This window comes from Eriocheir sinensis, unplaced genomic scaffold (genome assembly GCF_024679095.1).
Source record: "Eriocheir sinensis breed Jianghai 21 unplaced genomic scaffold, ASM2467909v1 Scaffold7, whole genome shotgun sequence".
NCBI classification, from domain to species: Eukaryota; Metazoa; Arthropoda; class Malacostraca; order Decapoda; family Varunidae; genus Eriocheir; species Eriocheir sinensis.
In genome coordinates, this window is record NW_026112053.1 from 521,257 (window position 1) to 548,805 (window position 27,549).

Here is a 27,549-nt window from a genome sequence, read left to right on the forward strand (position 1 = left end):
ATAGGACAGTTCGTTTTGGAAAGAAGATCATCAATGAACAACAGAAAGAGAGTGGGAGATAGGACAGAACCCTGTGGGACACCACTGTTAATAGGTTTAGAGGAAGAACAGTGACCGTCCATACCTCGTATGGAGTATGCATCTCATGTGTGTGGGAAGGTCCACTCACACAGCTCTCCTTGACAGAGTGGAGTCAAAGGCTCTTCGTCTCATCAGCTCTCCTCCTCATACTGATAGTCTCCTACCTCTCAAATTCCGCCGCCATGTTACCTCTCTATCTTCTATCGATATTTTCATGCTGACTGCTCTTCTGAACTTGCTAACTGCATGCCTCCCCCCCTCCCGCGGCCCCGCTGCACACGACTTTCTACTCATGCTCATCCCTATACTGTCCAAACCCCTTATGCAAGAGTCAACCAGCATCTTCACTCTTTCATCCCTCACGCTGGTAAACTCTGGAACAATCATCCTTCATCTGTATTTCCTCCTGCCTACGACTTGAACTCTTTCAAGAGGAGGGTATCAGGACACCTCTCCTCTCGAAATTGACCTCTCTTTTTGGACACTCTTTTGACCTCTATTCAGTACCAGTGAGTAGCGGGCCTTTTTTATATTTTTTTTACGCCCTTGAACTGTCTCCTTAGCTGTAAAAAAGAAAAAAAAAAAAAAAAAATATATATATATATATATATATATATATATATATATATATATATATATATATATATATATATATATATATATATATATATATATATAATTATCGCGATAAGTTATCGCGATACTTTGTCGCTGATAACAAAATCGGGTTATCGGCCATCTGCTACTTATGTATATAAATAACGGTATCTTCGTTACTTTTGTAACCAAACTAGCGATAATCGCTACTTTTTTTCCGCCTTTCAAAAAAAAAAAAAAAAAAATTGTCTCCTCCCTACTGCGCATGCGTGGCCCGGGCGCCCGGTTTTGTATGAAAAAAACTTTGGGGTATGAAATATGTGCGGTGAAGATATTTCATACTTAGATCATCAACATTAAAACACAAGGTTATTTTTTTTTTGTTGTTAGACTCAAAAAAACACTATATCAGAGAGAAACATCATTTAACTTTGCCCAAAAAATGATTATTCACAGACTCACAGTACCATCTGCACCGCGAATGCGTGCAGACACGTGTCGCCTTGCTGTATTTGGGTTGTCCATGCCTAAACACGGTTTCAAGCGGAAGAAGAGGCACTTTCTAAGTGAGCACGCGTACTCATGCTTGCTAGGGTCTCCCAAACCTGCCCCAGCCAGCCCTGTGTCCGGAGATGGAGTGCTGCCCAGCGACGACGAACAAGCTGAGAGTGAGCACATGGACGCCATGAAAGGCAAGACACCTCGCCTGGACGGTACTGAGGCCCAAGTACTGGAGCAGTCTCCCACACCTGGCCTGGTTGGTGATACGTCTCTTTCTGAGGGTGTAGCGGCTCCCCAAAGTGATGAACATACTGTGGATATGATGGACGTCGCCTCTTCCTCACCGTCGGGACCTTCGCCATCATCAGCAACCTCGGCGCCAGCTGTTGGCCCCGTTGGAAACACGGACCAAAACACCGAAGGCACCTCCGGCGACAACGAGACCACCACCAGCAGCAGCAGCAGCAACACGACCACCGCCAGCAGCAGCAGCGGGACTACCACCACCACTACCAGCAGCAGTACTTCAGCCAACACCCACGGTATGAATATCAGTGCTCCTGCCCGCCGCCGGCTCCACTTCCCTCGGGATTCGCCTTTAGATACAGCTGGTAAATTCACCTGGTACATGACTCTTCTACGCCAGTACCCAGAGGCTGAGGCGCTGTTTAAGGAAGGCAGGAAATCCCCATATATAACTCTTACGCCGGGTCCACTAGCTGAAAAGCTCATCAGTGAGGGATTCAACGGGGTCGTCTTAGAAACCACCCAGCAAACATTGAATGTACGGACCAATGTTGGCCAGTATCGGCATCCGATTTTTACTATATCGGGCCGATTACGTAAAATCTGGCAGCCGGTACAGGCCCGGTCTTGGTCCGTTATCCGTTTGCATCGCGGTAAGTATCGGTCCAATGATGGTCCGGCGCCGGGCCCAGGCCGGCAGCCATAATCGCTGCCGATATCGGACCACTGCCGTGCCAGAATATGTTTTGCTTCGTTTGCCGATATCGGGCCAATACCGAATCTTATTTATTTGCCAGCTTATATTTTGCCTCGTTTTCCGATATGGGGCCAATACAGAATCTTATTTGCTTGCCCACATTGCCCCTGCATATCTGCAGTAATGTATATATATATATATATATATATATATATATATATATATATATATATATATAGATCTATATATATATATATATATATATATATATATATATATATATATATATATATATATATATATATATATATATATATATATATATATATATATAAATATATATAAATATATATATATAAATATAAATATATATATATATATATATATATATATATATATATATATATATATATATATATATATATATATATATATAACCAAACTAGCGATAATCACTTATTTTCCGTCTCTCAGAAAAAAACATTGTCTCTATATATATATACGTATATATATATATATGAAAAATATTATATATATATATATATATATATATGATATTTCATACTTATATCATGAAAATTAAAACACTAGGTTATTTTTTTATGCTACTCAAAAATCAATATATCATAGAGAAAAATCATTTAACTTTGCCCCAAAAATGATTATTCACTGCCTCAAATTTGATATTCCATATTTGTTTGTGACCATGCCATGATACTGAAGGCACCCGGTGTTGTGTTATTTGGTGTCCCATCGTCAAAAGCTGGCGCTATTGTTTACAAACACTGGTCTCTCGTGAACTGCGCATGCTCAGACCATTAAGTGTAGACCTGTACAGTCTCACAATGCTTTTTTAACACATTAAGAGTTACTGGAAAGCTGAATCAAACATACAGTACCACCATCCTCGCTGTTTCTAGAACGACGTACACTCTGTACGTATAAATACAACTCGTACTGAGTGTCGTTCTAGAAACAGCGAGGATGGTGGTCGTGGTACTATATGTCTGATTCAGCCCTCCAGGAACTCTTAATTACGGTTTAAAAGCTTTGTGAGACTGTACAGGTCTACGCTTGCTGGTCTGATCATGCACCGTTCACGAGAGACCAGTGTCTGTAAACAATTTTTGACAGTGGGGACGCCAAATAACACAACACCGGTTCAGGCATTTCTAGTATTACCGTCCATAGGTACGTGTCAACGTGTGGTTTTAAGGTTGTGTAAGTTTCCTAAAATACATATAATGAAAATTTGAATTCATCAATGTTATTCTATCTGAAATATCAATATAGTATCGTTTTCGCCTATCGGACTTATCACTAGCTAGTATCGGAATTATGGATTTATATCGGGTATCGGTTATCGATTATCGCCTATATTTGTGTCTCTAGTTAACGAATATCGGTTATCGCCGTTAAGGTTTTTCATTATCAGTTATCGGTTATCGGGAATAAGGTTTTCTGTTATCGTGCTTTAGCTATATATATATATATATATATATATATATATATATATATATATATATATATATATATATATCTATATATATATATATATATATATATATATATATATCAACAAACCACTTGTGCCAGGAATGGAACCCGTACTTTCTGAATAGAAATCAAGGCGCATACCAACCATGCCACCTGATGAGCTAAAAGACTTCACGCCAGAGGTTGCATTTAAGCAGCCAACCTGACGCCCCCACCCTCTTACGTGGAATGAAAGGTAAAGAAGTCCTGCACACGCTCGGGGCAGTCGGAAAGAACAAGTGGTTTGTTGAGATGTTTTTCTGTCGGTTAAAGACAGTTCCTTGATATCTATATATATATATATATATATATATATATATATATATATATATATATATATATATATATATATATATATATATATATATATATATATATACACACACACACACACACACACACACACACACACACACACACACCTACACACACCTACACACACACACACACACACACACACACACACACACACACGCATGCGTTTAAAGAGAAACTGGATGAATATAGATATTGGAGACAGGACTTATAAGCTTTGCTCGAACCCTGTACAATACAACTAGGTAAATACACCAAGGATTACAAGCAACGTATTCCAACTTGAGTTTTATTAGAAATACTTACAAAATATAGCAAAATCAATTACACGTACAGCCTCTTCACAGCCTCTTAACTTTCAATATAAGAAAAAAGCAATACATATTACATATGCAGCCTCTGAAAACTTGCTTATACTAATGCATATACTTTGTGGTGAAATAGGTAATACTTTCCTTTACAAAATAAAGACTAGAAACTCTCTGCAATCATGAAATTATAGGAACATTAAAAAATGCATTTACTTTGTGGTGAAGTAATATTTCTCATTAAAAAATAAACATTGAAACTCTTTGTAAACATGAAATAATAGGAATGTTTCACTAAAATTAATGCATATATGTATATTGTGGTGAAATAATAATTTCTGTTCAAAAATAAACACTAGACACTCACTGTAAACATTAAATTACAGTAACATTTTAATAAAAAGATAATACATATACTTTGTGCTAAAATAACCTCTTTCTTTCAAAAATAAATACTAGCAACTTTGTAAACATGAAATAATAGCGACATTTTAATACAGACCTGAGATAAGTAAGAATATAAAAGAATATAAATTACACACACACACACACACCTTGGACAAAGTGCCGCATAGGAGGTTGCTGTGGTCTGAGGGGTGGTTTGCTGAGATGGATGGAAAGTATCTTGTTTGATAGAGAGATGAGAACAGTGGTAAAAGATTGGGAGTCATCGTGGAGGAAGGTCAAAAGTGGAGTGCCCCAAGGTTCAGTACTGGCACCAATCATGTTTGCAATCTATATAATAATAGAACAGAGTGTGATAGCTACATGAGCCTTTTTTGCAGTTGATGCCAAGTTTTAAAAAAAAAAAAAAAAAAAAAAAAAAGCTGAGAGCGAGGAAGATTGTGGAGTGATGCAGGAGGATCTGAACAAGATATTGGAGTGGAGTTACAGATGGGAAATAGAGTTTAATCTATAGAAATGTAAAGTAATGGAGTTTGGAAAGAGTGTGAGGAGAGAAAAGGGAAATTATGTGTTGAATGGTGAGAGGTTGAGTTGATCAGAAGCGCTAAAGGATCTGGGTGTTACAGTGACTGGAAATTTTACCCCAAAGAGACGTTTTAGCAAGATTACAGGGGAAACATATAACTTGTTGAGAAGAATAAGGCTGGCTTTTGCATATATGGTTGAAGAAATGATCAGAAAGATGATTATATCACTGATTAGACTGGAGTATGCAGCTGTAGTGTGGTCGCTCTACAAGAAAAAGGATATAAGGAAGTTGGAGAGTTCATAGAGTTGCAACAAAGATTGTGCCAAGTATCAGAGACTTGTCATATGATGAATGATTGGCAAAGTTGCATCTACCAACGTTGGAAAAAGGAGAGAAAGGGGGGACTTGATAACTTGATGGTATGGGTTACATGAGATACTAGATGACATGGAAGGAGACTGAAGATGAGTGATTGCAGAAGAGATGTCTAAAAGTAGTTTCCCATATAGAAAAATTGATGTATGAAACAGTTTGGATAAGGAGATAGTAAATGAAAGAAGTATACAGGGATTCAAGGCTAAGTTGGACACACACACACACACATCTATCAATGCTACCTAGATGTATTATCTAGGTAGCATTGACAGATGGTCCTTTACACTGGTCCACTGGTCCATTGCAACTGCCTGGTTGCAGCAGTTGAGCCTCCCAGTGGAGCCTGGCCAGATGCTCTGCCAATCAGCTTAGGGACTGCTGATACCAAAATTAAAGTTATATAAACAAAGTTATCAGGTTCTGCTTCAGATTTGGAAGAATCACCGGTACCACCAAAAATACTAGCATATTTCTCATAATCATTATCTTCCTCTGAATTGTCAACAGTAGGCAGCAGTGGCACTATCTATACTTTCGGCTTCCTGAGAGGTGTTAGTGTCACTACTAGCAATCATAGTACTACTAGTGCTAGCTATCGAGGTGCTGGGCCTTACATCACCATGGAGATAGGTATATCATAAGAATAGCAGCTCCTAGCAGGAGTGCATTTAGGGCACGGTGTGGTGATAATTGCAACATTTCTAACACGTACGATGGGGTTTTGACAAGTGGACAGGCGTGTCTATGTCACAAGGGGTGTATTTTTCCATACTGGCCACATGATTTCTTCCAAGTCGATGGACGATGAGACTGCGAGCTCCGGGGTGAAGAAAGGGAAGAGCCCACGTGGAAAAATACACCTTGTGACATAAACACGCCTGTCTGTTTGTCAAAACCCCGTCATACGTGCTAGAAATGTTGTAATTACCACCACACCGTGCCCTAAAAGCGCACCCACTAGGAGCCGCTATTCTTAAGGTTTACCAGTATTTATACAATTTAATATATACTTTCCATTGCAAACCCCCATTATCTAAGATTAAAAAATACTATACCAGCCTTGTAGGCAGGTGGCCTGGTGAGTTCTGATTGTGTTTCTTGTTGGGTGTGTTTTTTTTTTCCAAATAACTGATTTTAGTGGTATTGCTGGGGGTGGGAGGGCGAAGGGGGTTGTGCAGTTAGAAAACGTGATTTATGACAGGAAGGAATATCACATTAGTTAAAAGCACATCAAAACACCAAAAAAAATACTTATGATCATATATAGCAGTGCATGTAAAGTGAAAATTTACCTATAATTTATTTACTTTAGGTCCACATCCACATCATGTATAGTGACAAAACTTAAGTTGTTGTACATGTAGTAGTTCTGTATGTTAATTACATAACCTTTATATAGATAGACCAAAATAAATAATACAGGACACTGTATACAACACACGAGGCGGAGCAGGGCATGAAACCTCATCAACGGTAAACGAGACACAACACAGCACACAGCACACGAGACACCGTGTTAAGAAGCAGAGACCAGCACATTAAACCTGCTGAGCTGTGCACTTAGGCTATGCTGAACTTGAAGGCACCAGTCTGGCACAGCGCGACACAGTTTCTTCCTCTTCTTGGGTGTTTTATGGGGCTAGTTAGGCTGTGGGGCCACAGCCTCTACAGCCCCGTCTGTGGTATAGTTGGTATCAGGTGTTGTTTTTGTTTGCCGTTCTGGCACCAGGGTGGGAGTTAGATCCTGTCGAGCTGCCCTGGCTTATGCAGGAAAGTTTGCGTGCACTTGATTTCTTACCTAGATTTCTTACCTAGATGGGGAGAACCCCTTCTAGAATCAGGTGACGCCTCCAACCAAGACAGCAAGTAGATTGTCCTTTAGATGTTCTGATGGTTGGCTAATGTGGCATCACCAAGACCACACAAACAACTGCCATAATACTCTTGAGTAAGTGCCAAGACAATATAGTCAGGTTGGCAATTCTGAGTGGAGACACAGCACAGCACAGGACACAAGTTTACAAGTTAAAGAGATACTCAACAACCCAAAGTCAATCAAAATCAAACAAAATTTGACCGAGAGAAGTGTGGAGATGTCATTTGAAAGCATTAACAGAATTCACCACAACAACTGATTCTGGTAAATTATTCCAAATGCTAATGACCCGCACAGAGAAGAAACGAGCTCGAACATCAGTATTGTAACGAGGAACAAAAAGCTTAAAGGAGTGGCCTCTCGTGTGTCTGTTGAAATTTCTAACAAAGAGGTGACCTAGATTCGGACAAAACCCTTTCAGAATGTTGAACACCATAATGAGATCATCTCTGATCAATCTTCCTTTAATGGAATAAAGACTCAATCTAGCGAGACGTTCAGTGTATGGCAGATCATGGAAACCAGTAATTTTCTTGGTCCACCTCCTCTGAACATTTTCTAAAAGCCTAATGTCTCCTGTATAACCAGTGAACCAAACCACAGAGGCAAAGTCCAAGATAGGGCGAATATGCGAGATAAAAACTGTCTTCATGAAATCAGGAGATCTGCAAAGGGTACCCTTTAGAATACTGTAACCAATGCCTCCAGCCTTGCCAGTGATTTCTCTCAAATGCAAATGAAACTTTAGGGAGGGATCCACCCTGACCCCAAGATCCTTATAGTTATCTACATCTTGTATGGGTTGGTTTTCAATAAAATACGGTAAAGGAGCAGGAGCATAAAGGAAATTCCTACAAAAGTTCATTCTGGCACATTTGCCAACTGAGAAAGATAAACCCCAAGAGCTACTTGTGTTGTAAAGAGTGTTGATGTCTCTCTGCAAAATACTGTGAGAAATTAATTGGTTAGACTTAGAAATTTCAGTAGCTAGGTATAATTTAAGCTCATCAGCAAATAAACAAAACTTACAATTTAGTTCTGAAACAACATGATTAATGTAAATGAGAAAAAGCAAGGGAACACCACTGCTTACATCCGCTCTATAACTCATACTTCCATGGACAACTACTTGCACTCCCACTCAAATAGTCTTTCAGCCATCCCAGCAAACACCCCCCAATCCCAATACTAGACAGCATTGTGAGTAATAATCTATGATTAACAACATCAAAAGCTTTCTTGAAATAAAAAAATATCACATCCATTGACATACCACTATCATAGAAATGAGTCACATAGTCATAAGTAAACAACAGTTGCTCGAAAACTGATCTACCCGATCTAAAACCATACTGATGCTGTGAAAGTAAGTTATTATCTTCCAAATAAGAAGTAAGTTGAGACACAATTATTCTTTCAAAAGATTTACAGCACACTGATGTCAAACTGATTGGTCTATAGTTAAGTTCCCACACCCCCGAGGGGTGTGGATCCCCCTGGTTCAGAACCCCTGCCGGGCCACACACCCAGCTGCCACCTCTGCTCTCCTCTCTCCCTGTTCTGCCTTTACCTCTCTTGCCTCAGATTCCACCACCATCACACCTCCATCCCTCCTGCCTTGCCCCAACCAGTTTACTTTGCCTTGGTTTCACATGTCTTCTGCTGATTTCGTTTCCGCAAGGAGGCTTGGCGGTTGTCTGGCAAGAACAATGGTGCCCATCATGGGGGGGCAGCTGTGGGCATCCCCAGCCAGCTGCAGCCATTTGTGGTTGAGGTTGCTCCATGATGCGAGTGAGGCTGAAGCACACACTGGGCTTCATGTCTTTGTTGCAGTGTACGCTCCTACGAGAAGTGCGAGACAAGAGGAGGTGTTCTACGCCAAACTCAACTCCACACTAGACCAGTGCCCCTCCTGGGACACACTCATTGCCCCTCAACAGGCTCAAAGACTGCCATAAACTCAGGAGCATGCAGTGACAATCTCAAATTAGCTCAATGTGCTCAGCACCCTTGAGAACCCTGTAGAACTGTGGAACACCTTCAAATGTGACACTCTTCAGCTGCCAAGGAGTGCATTGGAGAGTGCCCGAGATCTAGGAGTGGCTTCACCTCGGCAGAAACGCTGGAGAATATTGAGGAGAGTCGCCCTGCCAGGCTGGCTGGGAATCAGGACCAATATAGGGTTATGTCACCTAGGAGTGAAGCTCTCCTGAGGAGAGACAAGGAGAGGCATGTCAGGGGTCTTGTTGAGGATGTTGAGTGCCATTTTAATAAAAATGACCTGCGACCTGCTTACCAAGGCTCTGAAGAAGCTCCACTCCGAGCCTCCCTCTCAGGTGAACACTATCCAAACAGCTGACAGCTGCCTCGTGTCGGACTTGGAAGGGCTGAGGGCTCGTTGGGCTGAGTACCTTGCTTCCCCAGCCATCGTCTCCTGTTGCTGATGCCCACCACCTCCTCCACCTCCATCACCTCCACTCAGCAGATTAGTTTCCCTTCACCACTTAAAGCCAGTCCTCACATGCCAGCTGTGCCACATTTTTAAGGCAATGTTAAAGATCTTATTCAATTTATTATAAACTTTATTTCATTTATTACACGTTTTCTCTACCATTTGTGTACTTTGTATTATTCCCGAGTTAACGTATGTTTACACTGCACACATAAGAACATAAGAAGAACATAAGAACATAGGGAAACTGCAAGAGGCCGAGTGGCCTACACAGGGCAGCTCCAGAATCCCCCCCACTATTCACGATGGGTGAGGTGTAGTTTCAGGGGTTACAGGTAGAGGCTTGATCCTCGTTTACCTTCGGTACGGGCGTACGCTCCAGTACCCTGTTACCTTACTGCTCCCACACCTCGCTACCACCTGTCATCCTCGTCCATGTAGTTATCTTGTCTACTCTTAAAACAAGCTATCGTCCCTGCACTAACTATGTGATTGCCAAGTCTATTCCATTCCCCCACCACCCTATTACTAAACCAATGCTTGCCTATATCTCTCCTAAATCTATACTTTTCTAATTTAAATCCATTACTGCATGTTCTATCCTGCTGGCTAATTCTCAGAACTTTACTTATATCGCCTTTGTTGTAACCCTTGACTCATTTGAATACTTCTATCAGATCTCCCCGCACTCTTCGTCTCTCTAGTGAATGTAAGTTTAGATGTTTCAGCCTATTTTGATATGGGAGGTTCCTCAGTCCCTGAATCATCTTGGTCATCCTCCTCTGAACTGATTCTAGCAAGTTGATGTCCATTCTGTAGTGTGGGCACCAAAACTGGACAGCATAATCTAAGTGTGGCCTAACTAACGTAGATAATGTAGATAATGAATAGAAGCGGGCCTAAAACTGAACCTTGAGGAACCCCACTGGTAACATTACCCCATTCGGATTTTTTACCGTTAATGGTAACCCTCTGTTTCCTGTCGCTAATCCACGCCTTAATCCAATCAAATACCTTCCCTCTTATCCCATGAGCCCTGACTTTATTTAACAGTCTCTTGTGAGGTACCTTATCGAAGGCCTTACTAAAATCAAGATAAACCACATCATAGCTCTCATCATTGTCAGCTGCCTCGTATCCTCTAATGTAGAAGGATAAAAGATTAGTGAGGCACGACTTTCCTTTAGTAAACCCATGCTGTGAGTCGTGAATTAAATTATGTCTGTCTATATGGTCCCTAATACTATCAGCTATTATTGACTCAATCATTTTGCCTATAACTGACGACAAACTAATCGGCCTATAGTTTTCCATAGAAGATTTGTCACCCTTCTTAAATATTGGAATAACGTGTGCCTGCCTCCACGAAACAGGCACCACTCCTGTGTCTAGTGACTTCCTAAATACCTCTGTTAACTGCCCACTTATTTCAGTTTCACATTCCTTTATTACCCTGGGGAAAAGTTCATCTGGCCCTGGCGCCTTGGTGACTTTAAGTCTTTCTATCTGTCTAATCACGAGCTCCCTACTCATGTTGATGTCGGTTAATTCTTCTACCTCTTCTCCCCCGTAGATCTGTTCTCCCTGAGGTATATCATCTCTATCAATCAGTGATTCTCCCGACTTAAGCGGCCTATCTTATCCCTAACCTTGGTCTTATAAAGCTGAAAGAAGCCCTTTGGATTGGTCTTTGCTTCCCTGGCAATTCTAATCTCATAATTACGTTTTGCCATACGTGTGTTTTTCTTTACTGCTCTAGCTAAATCGTTGTAACTATCCCTTAGGTGAGTTTCCCCCCTTTTAATTCTAACATATAGTCATCTTTTCTTTCCTATTTCAGTTTTTAGCCTGTCTGTCATCCATCTCGGGTAATTACCTGTTGACCTGACTTCCCTGTGAGGTATAAACTGTTTCTGTCCTAGTTTAATCTCCCTGACCAGACTATTGTACTCACCCTCCAAGCTACTGACCTGACTAGTGACCTCACCAGAGATTAACGCCCCTCCCTGCTCTGGGTCCTGACCTACTTCTGATCTCACTCCCCTAAGCCTCTGCAGCTGTTTTCTTAACCCCTCGTAGTCTGCCTTCCTGAAGTCAGGTATTAATGTGTTGTTACTGCTGACTCTATCCTCCCATTTAATATTAAATCTAATTTCCTTATGATCACTGTTACCTAATGAATCCCCAACCTCAATGTTGCTTATTATGTCCTCTCTATTAGTTAACAACAAATCCAAAATATTTTCTTCCCTCGTTGGTGTTCTAATTAACTGTTTAAGGAAACTATCCTGTATCACATCTAACAAATCCTGTGCCTCTTGGTCTCCGGATAAAGTATCCCACTCTATGTTCCTATAATTGAAATCCCCAATTACACACACATTCCTATATCTTGACGCCCTACTAATTTCTTGTAAAAGGGGTTGGCTACTGTCCCTGGTAAGGTTGGGTGGTCTGTAAAGTACTCCGATGACAAGCTTCTCCTTCCTACCTATTGTTTCTACCCAGAGGGATTCTGTATTGCTATCTTCCTTGATTGAGTTGTTAATGACACACTTAAGATTGTCCCTGACGAAGAGTGCGACCCCACCCCCCTTCCTGCCTATTCGATCCTGATGGAATAACTTATACCCTTCAATCTCTAATTCTGGGAGAAAGTGTCTGTCTGCAGTGTTTATCCATGACTCTGTGATCGCTATCATATCAAATTTCTCTACGCACGCCTTTCCCCTCAATAAATCTGTCTTATTCCTAATACTTCTACTGTTTGTATAGTACACATTTAGACCTACCCCTTGCCTTACCCTGCAGCCGCTATTATTATTACTACATTTAGTGCCACCTGTTTCTTCACGCTCACCTGTCACCCTACACTGCTGTACAGTCTTGTATATCTTTACACTGCACACCCATTGCTACATGCTCACCTGTCACCCTACACTGCTGTACAGTCTTGTATATCTTTACACTGCACACCCATTGCTACATGCTCACCTGTCACACCCTACACTGCTGTACAGTCTTGTATATCTTTACACTGCACACCCATTGCTGCATGCTCACCTGTCACACCCTACACTGCTGTACAGTCTTGTATATCTTTACACTGCACACCCATTGCTGCATGCTCACCTGTCACACCCTACACTGCTGTACAGTCTTGTATATCTTTACACTGCACACCCATTGCTGCATGCTCACCTGTCACACCCTACACTGCTGTACAGTCTTGTATATCTCTACACTGCACACCCATTGCTACATGCTCACCTGTCACCCTACACTGCTGTACAGTCTTGTATATCTTTACACTGCACACCCATTGCTGCATGCTCACCTGTCACCCTACACTGCTGTACAGTCTTGTATATCTTTACACTGCACACCCATTGCTACATGCTCACCTGACACACCCTACACTGCTGTACAGTCTTGTATATCTTTACACTGCACACCCATTGCTGCATGCTCACCTGACACACCCTACACTGCTGTACAGTCTTGTATATCTTTACACTGCACACCCATTGCTGCATGCTCACCTGTCACCCTGCACTGCTGTACAGTCTTGTATATCTCTACACTGCACACCCATTGCTACATGCTCACCTGTCACACACACACACACACACACACACACACTACTGTACAATCCTGAATATGTACACACCTTACTTACAAACCACTGCTTGCACCTGAGCCTGTTGGTAAGTAGGGGAGGCTGTGTGCTTATTAAGAGAAACTGAGCTGAACATATAATGTCCCAGCTCAGTGTTGTGGTGAACAGTCATACATGGCTTGTGTTCCGTCTGTTCCAGGGTGCTGCTGCAGCACTCCAAGTGTGGCAGAGAAGACTGCAGAGGGCCGCGCTCCAAGCTCTCCCGCACTAAGAGATGCCTGTCCTTTAAACACCAACAGCAACTTCAAAACTTTCAGTAAAGGTAAAGATATAAAGTTTGTGACACACGCTGTACCTGTGTGTGGCTCAGTACTCATCTCCACCACACTGCCCCTTGAGCCTGTGCTGGGAGGGAGCCCATCACCCCGGGACACAGGGCAGGGTGACATGCGGGTTACTACAGTTTACCTCCCCACAGCGCCGGAAAAAGTCTGTTAGCGCTATGTAGCCTTATTTAATATATACAGAATATTATATACACAATTTTAAACAGTAAACAGCTGACATCTGAGTGATGTATTGGGGTGATGCGTCAGTGCCGGGGAGAGGCGCAGGACCCACACAAATTTTTGTGTCAGACTACAGACATGCAACCACCCACCACGCAGGCAACAACACTTGTTTGCCCTTTGTTATAACCCACAAACTTCACATTCTATTATTTTCTTCCTGGCCTATTTGTCACACTGTTATTAACACAGAAAACTAACATGTTGGAACCAGTCATTAACTGTAGACGTGGTTCACAGAAAGCTGGTGAGGAGCCGCGCCTGACTGACTGGTGTTGGGACTGACCCGAAGGAGTGGCCGAGGAAGGGACAGCCTGTGGGGTGGGCGAAGGAACCATTGTGCCCGAGCCCTTCCTGTGACAGCCTTCAAAGGGCAATGCTGGCAGCCTCTTCAATCCAGTGATGTATTGAGAGAGAGAGAGAGAGAGAGAGAGAGAGAGAGAGAGAGAGAGAGAGAGAGAGAGAGAGAGAGAGAGAGAGAGAGAGAGAGAGAGAGAGAGAGAGAGAGAGAGAGAGAGAGAGAGAGAGAGAGAGAGAGAGAGAGAGAGAGAGAGAGAGAGAGAGAGAGAGAGAGAGAGAGAGAGAGAGAGAGAGAGAGAGAGAGAGAGAGAGAGAGAGAGAGAGAGAGAGAGAGAGAGAGAGAGAGAGAGAGAGAGAGGAGAGAGAGAGAGAGAGAGGAGAGAGAGAGAGAGAGAGAGAGAGAGAGAGAGAGTGAGAGAGAGAGAGAGAGAGAGAGAGAGAGAGAGAGAGAGAGAGAGAGAGAGAGAGAGAGAGAGAGAGAGAGAGAGAGAGAGAGAGAGAGAGAGAGAGAGAGAGAGAGAGAGAGAGAGAGAGAGAGAGAGAGAGAGAGAGAGAGAGAGAGAGAGAGAGAGAGAGAGAGAGAGAGAGAGAGAGAGAGAGAGAGAGAGAGAGAGAGAGAGAGAGAGAGAGAGAGAGAGAGAGAGAGAGAGAGAGAGAGAGAGAGAGAGAGAGAGAGAGAGAGAGAGAGAGAGAGAGAGAGAGAGAGAGAGAGAGAGAGAGAGAGAGAGAGAGAGAGAGAGAGAGAGAGAGAGAGAGAGAGAGAGAGAGAGAGAGAGAGAGAGAGAGAGAGAGAGAGAGAGAGAGAGAGAGAGAGAGAGAGAGAGAGAGAGAGAGAGAGAGAGAGAGAGAGAGAGAGAGAGAGAGAGAGAGAGAGAGAGAGAGAGAGAGAGAGAGAGAGAGAGAGAGAGAGAGAGAGAGAGAGAGAGACACCTTGCCACAGCCCACAGGATGTCCCCCCCACAGTATGTTGACAACCCCCCAGACACACAAAGGACTCTAAACGCCTGCCACACTTATCCGGGCTGTGTGGCAGCGTGGCCCCGGCACAGTGCCCCTACAGGCCATCGGTGGTCCAGCTGGTGTGCTGCCCGCCGTCACCCTGAAGGCTTGGGTTGAAGTCCCTGCCCTCAGTGATGCACCTCAGGATCCTTCACTGCTGCCAGCTCCTGTGGTCCTTCCTCACGTGTTGTCTTGTCTGCAGGTCATCCCAGACTCCCGGGCAGTGTCCTCCTCACCCCTAGGGCGACAGCACCCCCAGACGGCCCCAACACCGACCTCAGCACCACAGGGCCACCAGCTGTGTCAGCAGTCCTACCCGGGTGACCTGCCTTCCTGGGGCTGGGCAGACGCCCCCCACCATGGGGTGCAGGACAGCTGGGGTGTTCCGGCAGCCTCTGGTCCCCAGGGATCTTCTCACCCGGCATGGCTGGCCTCCCGGCACCTCCACCTGAAGAAGGGGAAACATTTCACTGTTTGTTCCTCACAGAATAAAGCATCATGACACACAGCCTCTACATGATCCTGCCTGTTTTATCAGCCACTCTCCCACACTAAGACACGTCAGCCATGACAAATTGCATGCTAGTGGCAGCTCTGGTCTTGGCCTTCACCAGCTGTTCCTGGCTGCTGGGATAAGATGCCCCCCTCCCGCCAGCCAGGACAAGACGCCTCCCACACCCAGGCAACACAGCAGCCTCGGTCTCCTCGTGACACGGCCGGCACCCACAGTTTAGTAAGTCCAGTGGCGCACAAAATGACTGACAACAATGGTATCGCCTCTGATAACATCGATGGTCCATATTTTTCTGCTCCTCAAAAATATACTGATGGATGCCGTGAAACACACAAATATAACACACAAACCACTCCTATGAGCACAAAACACCCTTAGGGAGGAAAGGAAGCTATTTAATTCTACCATCAAAACCAGTCAATGAAAATCCCCAAAATTACAACTTGCTTTTAATAAACAAAAACATTTTAATGTAAAACCATGCAGGAATTAACAATAAAACAATAAAAGGAACAAAGTCCCACACCTTGGGCTGTCCAGGGGAGCCGCCTTACCTGGCCGGGGGAGTGCCTGCAGCAGCGCCGGGCTCCAGGGACTCCCTCCAGCCTCGGAAACCTGTCAGATGCAACACGGGTTACTTCCCTGACCTGCTCGTAAGGACAGACAGGAATTAGGAATATAAGTGAACACAAGGCCCGTAGTGTCACACATTTCTTCCCTCACACACCTACACTTGGCAAGGCTTTGGGGAAGGCTGTCGAGGGTGTTTCCAAGGGTGGTGGTGTGACCCCATACTCGGCTTCACTTCATCTGTCCAACAAAGCAAGAATTTTGATATATGTGGCACCTGCACATTTCTAGTTCGTGAATTTGTGAAAATCAACTGTTGTCAAGATATTCAAGCTGATTTTTCAATAATATATTTGAATGTTTATGTATGCAAAAAAACCTGTCCTAATACATCCCAAACATGGCGATTTGCATCGATAGTACACCACACAAGCACGAGAAAAGACAAGCTTGTATCCAACAGTGTAGTCAGATCATACTTGAACAATCTATGACTTTTCAAATGCCTATAATTCATCTCATTTCAAGTACGTACATTAAAAGGAATCTGGCTCTGAAAGTGCAAATAAAGGTTTTTGATAACTCACTGAATGTCAATAATGATTTATATTTAACACAACATGAAATAGTAAACAACAACTGTTGAGTGTGATGCCACCGGTAGGCTATTTCCAATATTACCCGGCTTATTTGCATGCAACAAATATCAAAGTTCTCATGTACAGGCACTGCAGGACCAGATGTCTTTTTGTATACCTGAAATGAGACGAATGATAGGTATTTGAAAGGCCATAGATCGTTTGGGTATGACCTGACAATTCTGCTTGATACATGCATGTCTCTCGTGTGCTTGTAGGGTATATTATCAATGCAAATTGGCATGTTTGCTGTTTATATAAGAGAGCTTGATGGTTCTTTGTAAACACAATCACTCAAATATATCACTAAAAATAAAAAGTTGATCTTGACGCAATCATGAACTAGCAATGCACAGGTGCCACATCTACGTTCGCGAGTGTACAGACGGAAGGAAACCGCCCATACAGTGATAGCTCGACAAGGCTTCTGCACCATGAACGTGGAAACACTCATGGGAACCTGACCTATCTCCCTTGTGGCCCTGGGAAGCGGTGGCGGTGAGAGCTGGAAGCGTTGAGAATACGTCCATTAGTTCTGAAGTATGTGGACACTCAGAAGATGCTGAACAATGACGACAGAATGGTGAGCAAAGATAAAGGTCAGTATTATAAGACACTTTTGCTTCTCACATGAGCTATTTCTAAAGGTCAAAGAGGGGGTCACGAGTTCCAATGAGTGTTTCTTCAGGTTCATGGTACAGAAGAAGGGTCAAACTACCACCAGGGTCATAAAACTACTACCGGAAATGCCCACAACTAAGAAAGCCTTGTCCACGCTGACCCTGGAGCCTGGGGTGGGTAGAAGCAAAGTAACGGCAGTGTGAAGTCCGGGTTACCACAGTTTACTTTTCCAAGGTGTCGCAGGTAGCCATTCACAGACAGCTCAAATGAAAGGCCGAAAGGCTGGGCCAGGCGGGTGCTGACTGGCCCGCGGGTTCCTAGCTAAGCACACTGACCACCGCTGGGATCATGACAGGTGGAGAAAGATCAGACCGGTGGAAACTGAGGAAAAGAAATCAAATTAACGAGTGAAAGTTAAAAAAAAGTTCTACAGGCAAGAATGTTAAGGAAAAAAGTGAAAATTTATCAGAACGAATGTAAAATATCATACTGGCAAGGCTAATCCGGAACATATGAGTATTTTTTTTTTTACAACAAAGGAGGCAGCTCAATGGCACAAAAAAAGGAAACAATAAAAAAAACCGCTACTCGCTGCTCCTAAAAAAGAATCATAAGGGGTGGCCGAAAGAGAGGTCAATTTCGGGAGGAGAGGTGTCCTGACACCCTTCTCTTGAAAGAGTTCAAGTCGTAGGCAGGAGGAAATACAGATGAAGGAAGATTGTTCCAGAGTTTACCAGCATGAGGGATGAAAGAGTGAAGATGCTGGTTAACTCTTGCAAAAGAGGTTTGGACAGTATAGGGATGAGCATGAGTAGAAAGTCGTGTGCAGCGGGGCCGAGGGAGGGGGGGAGGCATGCAGTTAGCAAGTTCAGAAGAGTAGTCAGCGTGGAAATATCGATAGAAGATAGAAAGAGAGGCAACATCGCGACGGAATTTAAGAGGTAGAAGACTCAGTAGGAGGAGGAGAGCTGATGAGATGAAGAGCCTTAGCCTCCACTCTGTCCAGAAGAGCTGTGTGAGTGGAGCCCCCCCACACGTGAGATGCATACTCCATACGAGGGCGGACAAGGCAGCTGTATATGGATAGCAACTGCGCGGGGGAGAAGAACTGGCGGAGACGATACAGAACATCCAACTTCGAAAAAGCTGATTTAGCAAGAGAGGAGATGTGAAGTTTCCAGTTGAGATTTTGAGTTAAGGATAGACTGAGGATGTTTGGTGTTGAAGATGGTGATAGCTGAGTGTTGTCGAAGAATAGGGGATAGGTGTTTGGAAAATTGTGTCGAGTTGATAGGTGGAGAAATTGAGTTTTTGAGGCATTGAAGGACACAAGGTTCCTTCTGCCCCAGTCGGAAATGATAGCAAGGTCTGAGGTTAAGCGTTCTGCAGCCTCCAGTCTGGAGTCGTGTACTTCCTGTTGAGAGGGTGTTCTATTGAAAGAAGCTGAATAATGCAGAGTGGAGTCGTCGGCGTATGAGTGGACAGGACAGTTTGTTATGGAAAGAAGATCATTGATGAATAACAGGAAGAGAGTGGGTGATAGGACAGAGCCCTGTGGAACACCACTGTTGATAGGTTTAGGGGAAGAACAGTGACCGTCTACCACCGCAGAGATAGAACAGCCGGAAAGGAAACTGGAGATAAAGGAACAGAGAGAGGGATAGAATCCGAAAGAGGGCAGTTTAGAAAGCAAAGACTTGTGCCAGACTCTATCGAAAGCTTTCGATATGTCTAGCGCAACAGAGAAAGTTTCACCGAAACGGCTAAGAGAGGATGACCAAGAGTCAGTTAAGAGAGAAAGAAGATCGCCAGTAGAACACCCTTTGCAGAACCCATACTGGCGATCAGATAGAAGGTTAGAAGTGGAAAGGTGCTTTTGAATCTTCCGGTTAAGGATCGATTCAAAAGCTTTAGATAGACAGGAAAGTAAAGCTATAGGGCGGTAGTTTGAGGGATTGGAACGGTCACCCTTCTTAGGCACAGGCTGTACAAAGACATACTTCCAGCAGGAAGGAAAGGTAGATGTTGATAGGCAGAGACGAAAGAGTTTGACCAGGCAGGGTGTCAGCACGGAAGCACAGTTTTTAAGGACAATAGGAGGCACTCCATCAGGTCCAAAAGCCTTCCGAGAGTTGAGGCCAGAGAGGGCATAGAAAACATCATTTGGAAGAATCTTAATAACAGGCATAAATGAGTCAGAGGGGGGATGAGTAGGAGGAATATGCCCAGAATCGTCCAAGATGGAGTTCTTACAGAAAGTTTGAGCGAAGAGTTCAGCCTTAGAGACAGATGAGACGGCAGTGCTGCCGTCAGGGTTAAGGAGAGGAGGGAAAGAGGAAGAAGTGAAATTGGAGGAGATATTTTTGGCTAGATGCCAGAAGTCACGGGAAGAATTAGAAGAAGCAAGGTGTTGACATTTTCTATTGATGAAAGAAGTTTTGGTAAGTCGGAGAATAGATTTGGCACGATTCCGGGCAGAAATGTAAAGGTCATAGTTAGCGGGAGTTCGAAGGCTCTGGAACCTTTTGTGAGCTGCCTCTCTATCTTTAATAGCACGAGAACAAGCATGATTAAACCAAGGTTTTTTAGCATGAGGAGTAGAGAAAGAACGTGGAATGTATACCTCCATTCCAGAGACAATCACCTCTGAGATGCGCTGGGCAGACACAGAGGGGTCTCTCTCCTGGAAGCAGTAATCATTCCACGGGAAATCGGAAAAGTACATCCTCAGGTCGTCCCACCGAGCTGAAGCAAAATGCCAGAAGCATCGCCTCTTCGGTTGGTCCAGAGGATGTACAGGAGCGATAGGACAGGAAACAGAAATAAGATTATGATCGGAGGAGCCCAACGGAGAGAACAGTTTGACAGAGTAAGCAGAAGGATTAGAGGTAAGGAAGAGGTCTAGAATGTTGGGCCTGTCTCCAAGACGGTCGGGAATACGTGTAGGGTGCTGAACCAACTGCTCTAGGTCGTTGAGGAGAGCAAAGTTGTAGGCTTGTTCACCAGGATGGTCAGTGAAAGAGGATGAAAGCCAAAGCTGGTGGTAAACATTGAAATCTCCCAAGATGGAGATTTCAGCGAAGGGTGAGTGAGACAAGATGTACTCCACTTTAGAATTCAAATAGTCAAAGAATTTTACATAGTTAGTAGAGTTAGGTGAGAGATAAACAGCACAGATGTATTTAGTAATAGAATGACAGTGAAGTCTTAGCCAGATGGTGGAAAATTCAGAAGAGTCAAGGTCGTGGGCACGAGAGCAAGTAATGTCGTTGCGCAAGTAGACGCAACATCCAACTTTGGATTGAAATTTACTTAATTTAGGATAGAGATAGTAGGAGGGAACAGAGTAGAGGTTGCTGTCAGTAGATTCAGAAACCTGTGTTTCAGTGAGGAAGAGAAGATGAAGTTTAGAGGAGGAGAGATGGTGTTCCACAGAATGAAAATTAGACAGGAAAGTAAAGCTACAGGGCGGTAGTTTGAAGGATTGGAGCGGTCACCCTTCTTAGGCACAGGCTGTGCGAAGGCATACTTCCAGCAGTAAGGAAAGGTAGATGTTGACAGGCAGAGGCGAAAGAGTTTGACCAGGCAGAGTGTCAGCACGGAGGCATAGTTTTTAAGGACAATAGGAGGCACTCCATCAGGTCCATAAGCCTTCTGAGAGTTGAGGCCAGAGAGGGTATAGAAAACAGTGTTCTTAAGAATATTAATAACAGGCATAAAGGAGTCAGAGGGGGGATGAGTAGGAGGAAGATGCCCAGAATCGTCCAGAGTGGAGTTGTTACAGAAATTTTGAAAGAGTTCAGCCTTAAAAATAGATGAGACGGCAGTGCTGCCATCAAGGTTAAGGAGAGGAGGGAAAGATGAAGAAGTGAAATTGGAGATGTTTTTGGCTACGTGCCACAAGTCACGAGAAGAATTTGAAAAAAGCAAAGTTTTGACATTTTCTATTTATGAGAGTTTTTGATAAGTCGAAGAATAGATTTTGCACGATTCCGGGCTGATATATATAAATAATGGTTAGCAGGAGTGCGAAGGCTCTGGTACCTTTTGCGATCGCTGCCTCTCTATATCTTTGACAGCACGAGAACAAGCCTGATTAAACCAAGGCTTTTTAGCATGAGGAGTAGACAAAGTACGTCGAATGTATGTCTCCAATCAAGAGACAATCACCTCTGTGATGTGCTGGGAACACACAGAGGGGTCTCTCTCCTGAAAGCAGTAATCATTCCACGGGAAATTGGAAAAGCACATCCTCAGGTCGTCCCACGGAGCTGAAGCAAAATGCCAGAAGCATCGCCTCTTCGGTGGGTCCAAAGGGTGTACAGGAGCCATAGGACAGGATACAGAAATAAGGTTGCGGTCGGAGAAGCCCAATGGAGAGAACAGCTTGACAGAGTAGGCAGAAGGGTTAGAGGTAAGGAAGAGGTCTAGCATGTTAGGCCTGTCTCCAAGACGGTCGGGAATACGTGTAGGGTGCTGAACCAACTGCTCTAGGTCGTTGAGGAGAGCAAAGTTGTAGGTTTGTTCACCAGGCTGGTCGATGAAAGAGGATGAAAGCCAAAGCTGGTGGTGAACACTGAAATCTCCCAAGATGGAGATTCCAGCGAAGGGAAAGTGGGTCAAGATGTGCTCCACTTTAGAGTTCAAATAGTCAAAGAATTTTACATAGTTAATAAAGTTAGGTGAGAGATAAACAGCGCAGACGTATTTAGTAATAGAACGAGAATGAAATCTTAGCCAGATGGTGGAAAATTCTGATGAGTCAAGGTCGTGGGCACGAGAGCAAGTGATGTCGTTGCACACGTAGACGCAACATCCAGCTTTGGATTGAAATTCAGGATAGAGATAGTAGGGGGGAACAGAGTAGAGATTGTTGTCAGTAGCCTCAGAAACCTGTGTTTCAGTGAGGAGGAGAAGGCGAGGTTCAGAGGAGGAGAGATGGTGTTCCACAGAATGAAAATTAGAACGAAGACCGCGAATGTTGCAGAAATTGATAAGAAAAAGATTCGAGAAGTTATCAGGACACCTCTCAGGTCGGCAGCCAAAAGGGGAGTCCTCCCTGAGGGAATTTCTGGTCCCCCCCCAGGCGGGGACTCCGAGGCATTGCGATTAAGCGCCATATTGAATTTTAAAATTTAGGAAAAGGTGTGTATGTTGTGTGAATGTAGAGTACTGTGGCAAGAGAGAGGATCTGTCTTTAGAGAGCATGCTGAACTACTCTCTGGTGTTGATGAGACAATAGGGAAACGGAAAGTGAGGGCATGGGACGGGTCTTTGGAGGGCTTCAGCACCCACCAAACCTAACCTTTAATTGCAATGCTAGCAAATATTATGTGAATATTAAACAATATATATATATATATATATATATATATATATATATATATATATATATATATATATATATATATATATATATATATATAATATGGTATGGCACCCATCTTGTATATCAGCCCCCCCCTTCACCTGTTGCTGGATCCGCCACTACCATAGAATAATCGAGGAAGGTGGGGAAATAAGAATATGTGGCTTTGAACTGCAGATGGTGAGAGAGCGAGCCTATTCTCTCTCTCATACTACCTCGTTTTCCCGGGTCAAAATAACAAGTATGAATGCTTCCTGTGGACTTCTAATGCATGGAGGTGATCAATGGAAGATGTTCATAGCTTATAAGTATTGTGGAAGAACCGAGGAAGGTGGGGAAATAAGAATATATGGCTTTGAAATGGAGGTGGTGGTCGGGTGGGTAATCGCACCATTGCCAAACATTAGGCAATGGTCGAGTGTTCATAGAGGAGTCCGGAATTTTGATAGTTAAGATATGGCAACCCTACCTATGAAGGCATTCTTCATTCATCATCGTTACTGAGCAATGTCACTGATTGCTTAATAAGAACTAGAGTAAGATTTGTAGACAACAATTATTCAATATATTGCTGTGTGGCAGCTCAAGCACATGAACTCGGTCGATCGTCTCATATCAGAATCACAGATGACTCATCTCAGTCATCTGTCATTTGAAACAGTTGTGCTTGGTAGCTCTTCAAGGGTGTGTTGCTTTTTTCTCTTGGAGCCACAGCAACCACGGGTAACCATCTAAGCATCTTTGTTTAGTCACTCATTGAGCTTTACCGGGAGTGGTGAATGGTTTAATATATGGTGCTATATATTTCAGTGCCCAGGCTTACGATAAGAAGCCATCAAGTGAATAAAAGGTGTTTGTTTGTTTTTGGTTTGTTTTTTTACAACAAAGGAGGCAGCTCAAGGGCACAAAAAAAAGAATACAATAATAAAAAAAAGCCCGCTACTCGCTGCTCCTAAAAAAGAAACAAAAGAGGTGGCCGAAAGCAAGGTCAAATATGAAAGGAGAGATGTCCTGATACCCTCCTCTTGAAAGAGTTCAAGTCGTAGGCAGGAGGAAATACAGATGAAGGAAGATTGTTCCAGAGTTTACCAGCGTGAGGGATGAAAGAGTGAAGATGCTGGTTAACTCTTGCATAAGGGGTTTGGACAGTATAGGGATGAGCATGAGTAGGAAGTCGAGTGCAGCGGGGCCGCGGGAGGGGGGGAGGCATGCAGTTAGCAAGTTCAGAAGAGCAGTCAGCATGGAAATATCGATAGAAGATAGAAAGAGAGGCAACATTGCGGCGGAATTTAAGAGGTAGAAGACTATCAGTATGAGGAGGAGAGCTGATGAGACGAAGAGCCTTAGCCTCCACTCTGTCCAGAAGAGCTGTGTGAGTGGAGCCCCCCCACACATGAGATGCATACTCCATACGAGGGCGGACAAGGCCCCTGTATATGGACAGCAACTGTGCGGGGGAGAAGAACAGGTGGAGACGGTACAGAACGCCCAGCCTCGAGGAAGCTGATTTAGTAAGAGATGAGATATGAAGTTTCCAGTTGAGATTTTGAGTTAAGGATAGACCGAGGATGTTTAGTGTTGAGGAAGGTGATAGCTGGGTGTTGTCAAAGAATAGGGGATAGGTGTTTGGAAGATTGTGTCGAGTGGATAGGTGGAGAAACTGTGTTTTTGAGGCGTTGAAGGACACCAGGTTCCTCTTGCCCCAATCGGAAATAATAGTAAGGTCTGAGGCTAAGCGTTCTGCAGCCTCCAGCCTTGAGTCGTTAAGTTCCTGTAGGGTGGGTCTTCTATTAAAAGAAGTTGAGTAATGCAGAGTGGAATCATCGGCGTAGGATAGGATAGGACAGTTCGTTTTGGAAAGAAGATCATCAATGAACAACAGAAAAAGAGTGGGAGATAGGACAGAACCCTGTGGGACACCACTGTTAATAGATTTAGGGGAAGAACAGTGACCGTCTACCACAACAGAAATAGAACGGTCAGAAAGGAAACTGGAGATAAAGGTACAGAGAGAAGAATAGAAACCGTAGGAGGGTAGTTTGGAAAGCAAAGACTTGTGCCAGACCCTATCAAAAGCTTTTGATATGTCTAGTGCAATAGCAAAGGTTTCACCTAAACGGCTAAGAGAGGATGACCAAGAGTCAGTTAAGAAGGCTAGGAGATCACCAGTAGAACGCCCCTTGCGGAACCCATACTGGCGATCAGATAGGTCAGAAGTGGAAAGGTGCTTTTGAATCTTCCGGTTAAGGATTGATTCAAAAGCTTTAGATAGACAAGAAAGTAAAGCTATAGGACGGTAGTTTGAGGGATTGGAGCGGTCACCCTTCTTAGGCACAGGCTGTATGAAGGCATACTTCCAGCAAGAAGGAAAGGTAGATGTTGACAGGCAGAGGCGAAAGAGTTTGACCAGGCAGGGTGACAGCACGGCACAGTTTTAAGGACAATAGGAGGCACTCCATCAGGTCCATAAGCCTTCTGAGGATTGAGGCCAGAGAGGGCATAGAAAACATCATTTTGAAGAATCTTTATAACAGGCATAAAGGAGTCAGAGGGGGGATGAGTAGGAGGAATATGCCCAGAATCGTCAAGAGTGGAGTTTTTAGAAAAAGTTTGAGAGAAGAGTTCAGCCTTAGAGATAGATGAGACGGCAGTGTTGCCGTCAGGACTGAGGAGTGGAGGGAAAGATGAAGAAGTGAAGTTGCAGGAGATGTTTTTGGCTAGATGCCAGAAGTCATGGGAAGAGTTAGAAGAAGCAAGGTTTTGGCATTTTCTATTAATGAAAGAATTTTTGGTTAGTCGGAGAATAGATTTGACACGATTCCGGGCAGAAATGTAAAGTTCATAATTAGCATTAGTTTGAAGGCTCTGGTACCTTTTGTGAGCTGCCTCTCTATCATTGACAGTACGAGAACAAGCGTGATTAAACCAAGGTTTTTTAGCATGAGGAGTAGAGAAAGAATGAGGAATGTATGCCTCCATTCCAGAGACAATCACCTCTGTGATGCGCTGAGCACACACAGAGGGGTCTCTATCCTGGAAGCAATAGTCATTCCACGGGAAATCGGAAAAGTACATCTTCAGGTCGTCCCACCGAGCTGAAGCAAAATGCCAGAAGCATCGCCTCTTCGGTGGGTCCAGAGGGTGTACAGGAGCGATAGGACAGGATGCAGAAATAAGATTGTGATCGGAGGAGCCCAACGGAGAGAACAGTTTGACAGAATAAGCAGAAGGGTTTGAGGTAAGGAAGAGGTCTAGAATGTTGGGCCGGTCTCCAAGACGGTCGGGAATACGTGTAGGGTGCTGGACCAACTGCTCTAGGTCGTTGAGGATAGCAAAGTTGTAGGCTTGTTCACCAGGATGGTCAGTGAAAGAGGATGAAAGCCAAAGCTGGTGGTGAACATTGAAATCTCCTAGGATGGAGATTTCAGCGAAGGGAGAGTGGGTCAAGATGTGCTCCACTTTAGAATTCAGATAATCAAAGAATTTTACATAGTTGGTAGAGTTAGGTGAGAGATAAACAGCACAGATGTATTTAGTAATAGAATGACAACGAAGTCTTAGCCAGATGGTAGAAAATTCAGAAGAGTCAAGGTTGTGGGCACGAGAGCAAGTGATGTCGTTGCGCACGTAGGCGCAACATCCAGCTTTGGATTGAGATTTAGGATAGAGATAGTAGGGGGGAACAGAGTAGAGATTGCTGTCAGTAGCCTCAGAAACCTGTGTTTCGGTAAGGAAGAGAAGGTGAGGTTTAGAGGAGGAGAGATGATGTTCCACAGAATGAAAATTAGAGTGAAGACCGCGAATGTTGCAGAAATTGAGAAGAAAGAGGTTCGAGGAGTTATCAGGACACCTCTCGGGTCGGCAGCCAGAAGGGGAGTCATCCCTGGGGGAATTTGAAATGTGAAACCTTATTATTTGATTGTTTCTCAATCAATAAAATGCAAAGTTATGCCTGTAACTGTCCATTCGCTTCTTGTCATACTGTGCGTGTGTATCGCAACTGTATTAATAACTGCAGAAGACAGTTCATGGAATGACTCTGAATATATATATATATATATATATATATATATATATATCTATATATATATATCTAGATATATATATATATAGACAGGTAACTCGATTTACGCGAGTGTTGTGTCTTTGAAGTGGTCGTGTAAATCAAAAACAATGTAAATCAAACAAGAGGTAGGTTTCTATCGAAAAATAAATATTCACTTCATTCAGTGGAGAGAGAGAGAGAGAGAGAGAGAGAGAGAGAGAGAGAGAGAGAGAGAGAGAGAGAGAGAGAGAGAGAGAGAGAGAGAGAGAGAGAGAGAGAGAGAGAGAGAGAGAGAGAGAGAGAGAGAGAGAGAGAGAGAGAGATAATATCCATATCACCGAGATATCCACTCAGGCACTCAGTCTCAGCCTCACTCGTGTGAGGAAAA

At 43.6% G+C, this 27,549-nt stretch overlaps 2 protein-coding genes across 12 annotated transcripts in view; one reads left to right on the forward strand and one right to left on the reverse strand.

Annotated features, from left to right (window-relative positions):
- The window catches only part of LOC126993933 (zinc finger protein 84-like), a 41,895-nt gene extending 25,986 nt beyond the window's left edge, over positions 1–15,909 (forward strand). Inside the window, exons 1-4 of one of the 6 annotated variants that reach the window (XR_007748584.1) lie at positions 806–1,721; positions 13,737–13,859; positions 14,347–14,510; positions 15,608–15,909. Coding sequence is in view for 3 of the 6 variants with exons in the window: in XM_050853160.1 (XP_050709117.1) it covers positions 1,121–1,721; positions 13,737–13,859; positions 15,608–15,729 (846 nt within the window). In the remaining 3 variants the exon portion in view is untranslated. Of the gene's footprint in view, positions 1–805; positions 1,722–4,083; positions 10,983–11,818; positions 13,860–14,346; positions 14,624–15,607 lie in introns of those variants that run through there. The other 5 variants (XR_007748583.1, XM_050853160.1, XM_050853161.1 and 2 more) reach the window with 5 other exon arrangements.
- The window catches only part of LOC126993930 (uncharacterized), a 43,208-nt gene continuing 30,911 nt past the window's right edge, over positions 15,253–27,549 (reverse strand). For 2 of the 6 annotated variants that reach the window (XM_050853099.1, XM_050853098.1), the window contains 2 exons: positions 16,474–16,534; positions 15,253–15,853 (listed from right to left, as the gene is read on the reverse strand). The gene's annotated coding sequence lies outside the window, so the exon portion shown is untranslated. The other 4 variants (XM_050853096.1, XM_050853094.1, XM_050853102.1 and 1 more) reach the window with 3 other exon arrangements.